Raw genomic sequence first — 11,614 nt, forward strand, 5'->3', positions numbered from 1 at the left:
GTCCGACATAAACCAATTTTTTTGTTTTTTTTTGTTGTTTTTTTTCTTGCCCCCCAAACCGCCCCTTTTAACACGATAAACGACAAAACGCGGTGCCTCGTTGCATTTCCAGCTAACCTCTGGTTTCTCGTGAGAAATGCGCCTGGTCACACGCAACGTTAGCCCGAGCTGTGCGGCTCTCAGCCCGCTCCTCCCGTGCTCCGTGATGTGTTGGGTCTGAGGTAAATCTCAAAATGGCGGTCGCGCTCCTCTTCTGAAATGTCACATCCGCATGGAGATCCAAACACGGGCCCATCCCCGGCCAGGTTCACATCATGGACCGGGCGTGTGCGTCGGACAAATAAAAAAAAAAAAAAAAAAAAAAAAAAAAAAAATACAAGTGCCAACAACAATTATTACTAGAATGGAAATTACACGAATGGCAGCGGCTGGCTCGGCATCCCCGGTGACTGCGTTGCAATGGGCCCGTTGATTTATCTCGAGTGAACGGGAACAAAGTGCCGAAATAAGTAAATAGGTTCATTTAGATAATTCCACCAGTAAGATCTCACACTTTTTATTGAGTAAACTGACTAAAAAAAAAATGTTTTTACTGAACAGTTACCGAACAGCTGTTATGCCAGAACATTAAAATGATGTATACAAAAACAGGCTTCAGTATTGCATTTGCAGAACGAGTTGCTGTTGTTGGCTAAATAAAAAGATCAAAACCCATCAGGCTATATTCAAGGGCCCTTTGCCAAACGGGTGGTATTCATGGTATTTGAAGTAAACCTTACATGCAGGATATTTCAACTTTTTGACATTTCTTTTCTTTCTTTCTTTCTTTCTTTCTTTCTTTCTTTCTTTCTTTCATTTTTGTTTTTGTTTTTTACATTGTGCTACAACGTTTTAATATGCTTATTACTTTCTCTGCCTCGCAGTCAGACCTGTAAAGTCTCATCTGTGTGTGGCTGGCCTTTATTTTTGCACATATATTCAACTTTCAAACTTTTCTTTGTTGTATTTACAAATAATTTGATTTGTAATGCCCTTTGATTTTATTCAATATCAGTGTGATAATCATCGTCGTGCTCTTCACTTTCGTCTGTTAATTAAAAAAGGTTTCCAGCAGCCTGCTTGCCCAAATCAGTATCTTTCTCCTGTGGTATCACAACAACGACTGTATTACTGCAAAATAATTGTGTAAAGCATTCTGGGATAATTTACAGAAAACTGGAATTACAAAACTATGGCATAGGTAGGGTACTTTGGATGCCATATTCACAACCAACCTGCAACCTCTGTTCTTTAACACCATTTTGACTTGGCCTACTTTACAGAAAGACTGACAATTTAAGTTAAATGAGTAAAGGCTATAAAAAACAATTTGGACAGTGTCATATTTATGAGAAATGCACTGACGTTTTTAAGGTTTTGCCATATGTATTATTAATGAATCGCCTACTACATCAAAAAAATAGTGTAAACTGTATATCAATATAGCTATATGTTATATCTATGGAAAAATAAAAGAGCATAATTTAGTACACAGTAGGCCTAACTTAACGCACTGGTAAAGCGTATTCTCGTATCACAAGGCATTATTGTGAATCCACTCATACATTATTATTCCTTTATCAGGGCAGAGCCCATTATGTTACTGACACAGCTTGTGGCCCATGTCTGCATTGCTGGAACCAGAGGGGCCGCGTTTGAAGGTCTAAAGCAGACAAGCCTTCAGATTTTGATGAAACGGCACCATCCCGTGGTCAGAAACTATAATACATCCGGACTTCGTCTTTAGTTGGGCTTTTTTTTATGATCACTCGTTTATTTCACCTCACTTTATGCTTTTAGTTGTTATATCAAAAAAGTATTTTCTCAGAGGTTCATCAAGGTACCAGTCGTATATAGAGGCTAGACTTATTTTTCGCAAGGTCGATATATTCATTTAGCTATATTACTTATATATCTACAAAACACATGTTCATAGCATGCAGATTATGAATATATTAAGGGAGCTCAGTAAGTTACCAGGAAATTATCATAATACTAAACTTTATTTACACAGGGCTTATAATATAATATAATATAATACAATATAATATCATATAATATAATGTAGTTTTCATGTTTTTCCACTGTACCGTTTTCATGACAAAATTCTGCAAGCTGTAGTGGGGAATGTTCAGAGGTTCTTTTGTGTCACCGTTATGACGGACGTGTCAGAAAGCCAATGAAATTCTGAGCACAGCCCCAAAGCCCACCCTGCAGTGTTCATGTAGCCAATCGTCATTGAACTCTAGATTAATGGGCGGGACAAAGTGCATAACATGGTAGTCTGCGTTGTATATATACCGACGTCGGCAACTAGGAAAAATAGTTAGCTAGGCTTATCTTCACAGATGGCAGAGAACAGCCGCAGCGCAATATTGTAGTACGAAATAGAGAAGAAGAAAAAAAAAAAACGTCAACAGTATTCATGATTTCGCTCATATAACTCTTTATACATTGTCCGCATATTCATCTTTTTTTTTTTTTTTAAAGATTAAAAAGCCACATTTCTGGAGTTTTTGGTGCATTAAATGGAGGAGAAGAAGGAAGACGGAGACTCGGAGATACAGGAACACGGACCCGAGCACTGGTTCTCAAAATGGGAGCGGCAGTGTTTGGCCGAAGCGGAGCAGAGGGAGCCGAGCGAGGAGGAGGCCGACAACGACCAGGAGAAACTGTGGCACCTCTTCCAGAACTCCGCCACCGCCGTGGCACAGTTATACAAAGGTTGAACCCAGCGCTTCTTCTCCTTGTTCGCTCGGTAGTTTTAAACGGGACGCCCCCCCACCACCACCACCACCACCTCCCCGTCTTTTCTTTTTTTGTTTTTTTTTGCCGTGTGATGCCACCGGGGCTGTTCTGGTTCTGGTTCTGTTCTGTCCGCCGCCTCGGCTCCGTTACCGGGCGTTACTGTCAACCAACGTCGGGAGCGGTAGAAATGCTAACTAGCCCCGTTAGCACAACCGCGCTAGCCGGTAATGAGAAACTGACGTTTACAGGTGATTTTTTTTTTTTTCCAATGCTAATATTGAGCTAACGTGCGCTAGCCAGTGTCAAAAAAAAAAAAGAGTTACGGGACTGAAATCTACTATTTTGGCGAATAGCACGACTGTTTAAAACCAAAAATAACAGTTTGATCGAGTGACATAATTAAAGCGACTTGAATGAACGTGAAATACTTTGGGTGATAAAGCGGGATTGTTGACACGAAGTTGAGACGGCAGCGCGCAGCTAACGTAACGGTAGCCGGGCTAGTTACAAAATGGCGAAGGCAACAACAATCGTAGCTACGCGACATTCCCAGATGACAGTCTGTCTCTGTCTCTCTGTCTCTGTCTCTCTGTCAGCGTTAACGTCCGTGAAACCGGTCGCGATCGGTGGCGGAAGTGTTCGTGAAAACGTACAAAATGAGCAGCTCGCGAGTAGTACACCTGCTTTTTTTTTTTTTTTAATATATATATATATTTTTTTTATAAACACTCGTTCAGCAACGCGTAACGTTAGCGAGCTTTATAATCACAAGATGGCGAGGATAATATCGGTTCGCTGAGGACTTGTTGGGCTGTCTTCAGTCCGTTTTGATCGCTTTGATCCTCACCCGGTCACACTAAAAAAAAACAAAAAAAAACTCCCCACGCCGGTGGACAAAAGTTTGACTTGTGAAAGCTGTCCGTGTTTTTTTTTTTTTTTTTGGCGTACGTGTGTTTGACATGGCTCGGCAACTTTACTGCTGAGAGGGCAGTTTAAGTTCGTGTGTCGCCTGCTGTCTTCATAAACAAGCTGCTGCCGAGCTGGCCATCTAGCGCTGGCTGACAGTTATTTTTATGCCAAACCCTTGTCCCCTGCAATTGGTAGATGCAAGACAAAATGGCGAATGAAAACGAGCTTCACCTCGATCCTTTTTGCTGTTTCTTCATATCTGCTTCCCTGAACATTACAGCCTAATATCACGTATAGAAATCAAATGTTTGTTTTTCCACCCACCCCTCCACCACCCCCGACCCCCTCTCCCCCCTCCTTTTCTCCCCCACAGACAGAGTATGCCACCAGCAGGGCCTGTCGCTGTGGGTGCCATTTCAAAACGCTGCCACGGCAGTCACCAACCTTTATAAAGGTAACTAACCACATCCTCGTTGCTTTTTGAGCAGGATTAATGAGCCGCCGTCTTCAGCCGGTGTGGACACCGACTGCACTTGTAAGTGTCAACATGTTGTTTATTGACGAGAGTCGTCCATCAAATGGTAAACAGATGTGTCATTATCACTCTTCTCCATACTGATCAGTTTGTCACACTGCTTGTAGTTGGGGTTTTTTTTAATTTATTTTTTTATGCCATGTTGATTGTGGGGATAAAAACAACAACAACAACAGACCACACCATGTCAGATATTCACAAGTGAATTGAAAGTGATTTCTACAAGTGAAAACAAAATTGGACTTCCTGAACTGACCTTACATTTCCAGTGTACCTCCCAAAACATATGTAAAGGATTCCAATATATGATGTCATAGTAAAAGCAAGTGCTGGCGAGCTGCCACCCTTTGAAAGTTACTTCCTGTTGCTCTAAAGCTACCACGTGGCTTTTTATGTTGATGTGTTTCATAAAAAATGCAGACTTCAGTATGTATACATTATAAGCCATGATCTTTCACTGTACTAAAATACAGATACTGTTAACACTGACTGAACATATTTGTTTGGCTTTGGCATACTTGATAGTGAGGAGTGTGCATTCTGTCTCTCACCATCACAGAGAGTGTGGAGGCCCATCAGAGGAGCTTCGATCGGGGCATCCAGATAGGTCACCAACGTCGTAATAAGGTGGGTCTCGTTTCTCTGTTACCTTTTGTGAGGCACCTCAAGTCTCTTGTATATGGACAAATTGTGATATTGCACCTACCTGTCATGTTGTTGGACATTAAGGAAATAGGTGTTTACAGGTCACATTAGGTTTGCACAACGGGGACGATTAAGGGTACAAAACGGTGTCTGTTAATAAAATGAAACATTTGCAAACTGACGGATGACTCACTTCAATACTGCGGTGCAGGACATGTTGGCCTGGGTGAAAAAGCGCCGAAGAACCATCCGCAGGGAGGACCTTATCAGCTTCCTGTGCGGCAAAGCACCACCACACAGAAGTAGCAGGGCCAACCCTCGGCTGGCCATGGTGGCCCAGAGCAGGGCTAATTCACCAGCTGAGACTGGCTCCTCTGTGGAAGCAGACCTCCAGCCCTTCAGGGAGGCCATAGCACTGCATGGTAAGGAAACTATAGTTCAAGCCTGGCTCACAGCTCACCACTGGTCATTCTGGCCGAATTATCAGGAAACGTGTACAATCCAGATGGCAGCTACTTTGTCGGACAGTTAATCAGTGGCACTGCAGGTCAGTGCTAACGACCACTAATGCTGCATGCACATCTGCTGGTGTGTGTGATCAGTACCACCGATCCCACAAGTTTAACACATTTAAGGTTTAGTCCTGTTGCTATTTGAATTATTGTTGTCGGAGCATTAAGTGTGTGTGTGTGATAGCATGCTTGTCCTTCAGTCATCGTACTCTGCGACATGTGCTTCAGAGATAAGGGTATGTTGTGCACGGGTGTGTAAGTATTGGCCAATGGCTGAAGAGGGCCTCACGTTGTCGACCCGCTCTGTGCGTGTTGGTGAGAGAACATCTGACTAAATCAAACGCCACATTGTTTTTTTTTGTTTTTTTTTAACTACTTTGTTTTAAAAAGAAATGCGAATGCAAGTGTTTCTATTTATAATTCAGTGATATTACAGTATGTTTGTATTTCTGTTGTGCTCTCAAGGCAAATGAATATTTGGTACTTTATGGGAAGGGCTTCACATTTTTCCGGGGCCGTTTTAGGGCGTACCGGAGGTCAGGCTGGATCATGTTAGGCATCTGGTGGTTTAGGTTACAGAAACGCAAGTTCAGCCTCTGTCAGGAGATTTCAGTGTGTCTCCTTTCTCAGTCACCGAATACCGTTTGTATCTCACGAGTGATGTTTGTGTGCGGGGACTGATGAGGTAGTTTGGACTTCTGTGTAAAGTCTATGTCAACTTTTTACATTTTAGTTAACTGCAACCGTTTAGATTTTCAAAGTAAAAATTTAAATTAGAACATCCATGTTTTTTTTTGGTTGTTGTGTTTTTTTTGGGCTAATCTGTCGCACAAACCATTTGCTGGGTGTTTCATAACATTACATGGGTATTTAGTGATAAAGGACGTTATCTGTTGGATTAACAAAGCTGCTTCAGGGATGCACTGCATGCTGCACCTGGTCAGAAAAATGTTGCTGGATTGGTTCACTAGCGTGTGATTTCATGTTTCACCTGCTCCATCCCCTGTTCTGTCACCTGCTGCACACTGAGCGTGGTTTTAGTTCAGACAGGAAGTGATTACGTTTGTGTTTTTGTTAGATGGCCGCTTCAGATGCTGTTTTATGGCAAAACATCTTAAACATGCCATTCTGAATAAGATTAAGACCTTGTGAGTCCTGTTCTCTCCTGAAATCCAAAATGGAGACGGAAACGGTGAAATAACAGAGTGCGTGACTTTGACTGATGAGAAGTCCTGTCAGAGGTCTCTTTACATGCTGTCAATCCTCATCAACATAAATGTCAAAAAGAGAAAAGTGACCAGCCTTCATCTTTAAATGAGCTATTTTGCGGGTTTTTCCAAGCCTGGACCCCCCCCCCCCCCCCACACACACACCCCCCCCCCCCCCCCCCCGAGTCCTTTCTAAGCTTTACATTTTATATTCCTGCACAGCCACTTTGGCCCAACAGCTGTCATTTAGGGGTCATACAGATGTTATACAGATGCAGCCTTGATGTGTTTGCTTGGTTGTTCGTCTGTTGGTTTGCTCAAAAGACGAGTGTATTGGTGGTGTATTATTTATAGTCCTAAAGCGCTCCGTAGAAAACATTCAGTTGTGGGTGAGAGGTACAAACTGAACCATCAATTATGCGTTTCATACACAAAAGACTGATGTAAAAAAACGTGTCTGTCAACAATTTAAATGCTGAATGAAGTAAAACGGTAGACATGATGTTTAAAGACCGGACCGGAGCAATGGAGACCGACTGCTCGTACACGGCAGCGTTTTGAAATAGAAGTGATGAAGTAAGCTGCTTATCTGTCTTCTCCATCCAGTGATGCCCTTTTGTCTGTTTCTGTCCCGTCTCCTCCTCCTGCAGGTCTGAGCGGAGCGATGGCAAGTATCAGTGTGCGCTCCGGCGCGCCAGGTTCTCCCACACATGTGAGCGGGAGCAGCAGCAATGGAGGTGGTGGAAGTGGAGGTGGTTCTTCCGGCTCCGGGCCGGTGTGCCGCAGCCGGCGTAACGGGCTCCAAGACGTCGACCTGAACACTTTCATTTCAGAAGAGATGGCACTGCATCTGGACTCTACAGGCTCCGCCTCTGCCGGAGGGGGAGGAACCAGGAAACGAAACTCCACCCAGTGCAGTGATGTCATCACAGACTCTCCTACGCACAAACGCAACAGGATGATCTGAGCTGATCTGCTGCCTGCCTATGTGTGAGGGGTGTGTGCGTGTGTGTGTGTGTGTGTGTGGGGGGGGGGGGGGGGGCCTTCAGAGCCAAGGCTGGGAGAAGGGGAAGGACGGGCTTATGTGGGACAGATGTACAGACAGACACTCGGATGCCTCAGCTGAAAATATAAACAGGAATCGAAGGCTCTCAGTTCAGTTGAACGAATTCTATTACTTGTCTCCTTTGCCAACACTAGTACTACAAATCCCTGATCTACAATCAGAGCACTTAATGAGAGAGTGAGAGAGAGTGTGTGTGTGTGTGTGTGTGTGTGTGTGTGTGTGTGTGTGTGTGTGAGAGAGAGAGAGAGAGAGAGAGAGAGAGACTGGGAAGTTGAGACGACATGACACATTCCTCAGACATCGCTGCCCTGGAGAGGAGACAACGCAGAAGGTCACCAACTCATTGTGGGACTCGGACAGTTCTCAAGGGGTGAAAACGAACTGTGCTGCTCGACAAGTAAAAAGCCACTTGATCTTTGACACATTTGTGCCCTTCCTTCCCCTCGACCTTACTCATCCTCACCCACCACCTTAAAAAGGAAGTGAGGGCCATGATCAAATCGTTTTGCTCAGTGGATCGAGATGCTCGCCAAACATTGGACCCACTGTTGTCAGAGACTCGCCCCGCGTCCAACAACCCACCCGTTCTTTCGGTTACTTCACGATCGCAGCTCTGAGCTGATGTTGCCTGTCAGTGGTGGGATAGTAGGAGTACACGTGTCACTCGTTACCCGTTTCATTTCTCTGGCCACAAGGTCGACCGCCTACCAACAGCAGGCTGTTCATGTTTGGACATTCAGACCTTCCTCTCTGCAAACTATTCTGCTTCAGTAGTGGCTTGATGTACTTCAGCCAGTCGCCCTTTTTTGTTATTAGTTCTTCAACCACCAGTGTTATAATTCTAGGTTTGTTGCCACTGTTTGCAGCAGCAATAGCCAAGTTCACTTTGCGTTCTTACTCCACTTTTTTTTGTTTTATGTTGTTCAGGATAATGGAAAGGAAATTTATGGTTGTTTATTTTTTTTTTCTGTGTCTACAGCCTCTCGGACAGCCCACGTGCTGCCCCCCACCCCCCCCCCCCCCCTTCGGCCCCCCCCACCCCTCCGCCGCCCCCCTTCCCGGTCTTATTATAAAAGCAGCTGCTGTTTAATGTGATCTTGTGATGATTCTGATGAGTTGCAATAAGGATTTTTTGCACTTAGCTTTCACCTCTAACTCATGCAAACAAATCGGCTCTTCCATTGTATTCCAGTTGTAGCCTTGTTCAGCCCTAAACGAGCCCGCTTGCGTCACACAAGTGCGGGTCGACCTCTGGTGCATAGAAAAAGCAAAACACTTAGTACGAGTAGAAAACGAGCTCTTGCGCTCACCTCTGACTCCAGCAGCTCTCCAGAAGTATTTGATGACGTTGTGGAGCGTTTCTGGGTGTTGGCTCCGCGAGTATTCAGACACCGAGAGGTCCTTCCCCGTTTCACAAATGATTTAACTTATTGGACGAAGATAATCTGTGCTGTAAAGAGAGCATAAATCACAGAAATGTTATGACAACGTTGGCGTGCGTTAAGAGAGCCACCAAACATGCCACCCAGTGGACACACAACATACTGGATAATCGCGCTGGAGTGTCAGTGTTGGGACACTGTCTGCTTTATGTTGTTGGAGGGGTTGTGCACATGAAATGCGCATGGTGGGGGGGGGGGGGAGGGCAATGGGAGGGGTGGAGGGAGGGAGGGAGGGGGTACTTGGTACAGAATGATGCACCTTGGGGCTCGTTTCTTTCTTGAAATGGTTGTTGCCTTCCATCCTTCAGTGAGGGAGGAGAGCAGGAGACACCGATATCACACGGGTCAGTAAACTTGGGTTTATCCAGCCTCTGTTCTGGACCGAGTTTTTGATTACTTTTAGGGTACTGACAAAAATCTGAGTTTAACTTCAGCTTGGTTGTGGGCGCAGTAAACAAACTTGTTCCAATATGCTTTCGTTTTAGCACAGGAAGCTAATAAAGAGTAAATCTTTCAAGACGTTGTCCAGAAAATAAACACGATTTTAAATATTTGCCATAATGCCCAGCTGTAGTAGTGATACAGTAAGTTAAGACTGTGAGATGTTAAATGTTTCCTACTCTTTTCCCTCCTGTTGACTTGTTCACTCACCTTTACCTTTTATGGCCTAGAAAGTGGGTTTTCTTTTAGTTGTATAAAGCATGCCAGTTTTTAACTTTCTTTACATTTTGGTCACAGATTTCATTTTTAGTTTTTGTTTTGCGTTATAGGTTGAATGTTATATTCATACACGGCTGCAGGCTCATCAGGTCTGAACGTGGGACTTTATTCAGTGGTTTGCGAGTAAAAAGCGCTGAAGGATGAAAATGTAAACTTCATATTGAACAACGTTGATGTGAAGGAGGTTCAACAAGCGATCCGCGCCGAGGCCGTGTCGGGTGCCCGTGTGCTCCGTAAAGCCATCACGGCTCTAGTGAATAATCTAACATAGGAAGCATCCGTGGTTCTTGGAAGAGGAACTTTGCCCGAAAGTTACATTTCAAGTCCACCGCTGTTCAGTTTGTGTGTCTCCACTTCGCAGAACGCCGTTGCAGAGGAGTGAATCCTGAGCGGTCGGCCTGTCCGCGCGCTCTTCATTCAATCAGAGGGATGCATTTCAAATGTTTCTCCTCCAGACACTCGATTCGCCGTCCTGTGTCTAACACTCCATTTAAACATTAGTAGCGTACTTGACTGGAAGTAAACGGGGCCCTCGTAGCCACCCTGTGTTTCTGTTGCATGAAACATGTCAGTTAAAGGGAAGGTGAGAAGTGTGCGCCGACAGGAACGACGAGCTGTTCGGAGGACAGTTTTCCCAAATGTTTTCAGTCATTATCTACGAGCAGGATTGTGTCGTCTTTCCGATCCCGCTGTTCGACCTGCAGTGTTTGACCCCCACTGATTAGCTCGGTTACAATAGAGGGGACGCTTCGTGTTTTTACGTTTCTTCCCTGAGCCAATCATGGCCTTCATCCACATTGTTTCAAAAAGGCTGACTCATGCCACATGTCTCTGGAGCCAACACTATTATCAGCTATTTCTTGATACTTATTTGTTTAAAAAAAAAATAATAAATGGCTAATCTATATACTTAACATTTAATTGTTGGTATGATATATGTGGTTCACATTGTAAAAGAAATAAAACCATTGAATTGCAGATGAATGGACTGAGTTTTATTAAAAAAAAAAAAAAAAGAGGAAGAGTCAAGTGTTGTTTGGCTGAAACTTGATTCATATTTCAGTATGTTTAAAGACATAAATGTGCTCTAGGCGTGAATTGGAAATCTTGAACCGTTTGTAACTTCACTTCGGCACTGAGGAGAAGAAGCCCAACAGGGAAGCTTTGAAATGTTATTGTTCAACATTTCTGCTACGGACCACTACAGGGTGCCAGAAGACAACATTAGATCGTTTTAAGGAGGCGAGAGAAGCCCACAAACATCTGCCATGCTCTAATCTGTAATGTTGTATTTTCAACAGCTTTCATTCAAAAGTCCCATCAAGAAAGAAAAAAAAAACACCTTTGGGAACATTTTAAAAGCTTTTAGCTTCCAGGTTCAACGTGTCCTGTAGTTTTCTTGTAAACAAAAGTTCTGTATTTTTTTTACTGTACATATCTCTTGAGGTACAAAATGTGTAGATGGATTTTTTTTTTTTTAAATTTTTTCTCCCTCAAAAACAATTTGTAAAGTTATTTTTTTCTAATATTACAAATCTTCCATTGCTAACATGAATGTTCACTCACTCGCAGGCTCCTGGTTTTGTTGTTTGCCGTTTCAGTTCGGTGGGCAGGAAACGTGTGGACCGTGTCCACGACATGAACGGAGCTCGTTTGTTCTCACATGATGCACAAAAGAGAAAACGGCTCATTTAGTGCAACAATTGAAAAGAATTTGGAGAGCTCAGGCTTTGTAGTAATTAACACATAATCCATGATAACTGCTGCAGAGTTGATACCTTTGAGACACG

The 11,614-nt window shown here is 43.7% G+C and overlaps 1 protein-coding gene across 2 annotated transcripts; it reads left to right on the forward strand.

Annotated features, from left to right (window-relative positions):
• The first annotated feature begins 2,329 nt into the window (after window positions 1-2,329).
• Window positions 2,330-9,290, forward strand: hapstr1a (HUWE1 associated protein modifying stress responses a). Of its 2 annotated transcripts, none has more exons than XM_069149688.1 (5): window positions 2,330-2,763; window positions 4,070-4,150; window positions 4,791-4,858; window positions 5,088-5,298; window positions 7,247-9,290. In XM_069149688.1, the coding sequence occupies exons 1-5, from the start codon at window positions 2,568-2,570 to the stop codon at window positions 7,561-7,563; spliced, it is 873 nt and encodes a 290-aa protein (XP_069005789.1). In that variant the 5' UTR covers window positions 2,330-2,567; the 3' UTR covers window positions 7,564-9,290. The 2 variants fall into 2 exon arrangements, with proteins under 2 accessions (XP_069005789.1, XP_069005790.1); XM_069149689.1 differs by lacking the exon at window positions 2,330-2,763 and adding an exon at window positions 2,783-3,035.
• Window positions 9,291-11,614: the final 2,324 nt, after the last annotated feature.

The sequence above is a fragment of the Embiotoca jacksoni genome, unplaced genomic scaffold (assembly GCF_022577435.1).
Source record: "Embiotoca jacksoni isolate LCO1_2020_lvr unplaced genomic scaffold, fEmbJac1.0.p SCAF_15, whole genome shotgun sequence".
Lineage (NCBI taxonomy): Eukaryota > Metazoa > Chordata > Actinopteri > Embiotocidae > Embiotoca > Embiotoca jacksoni.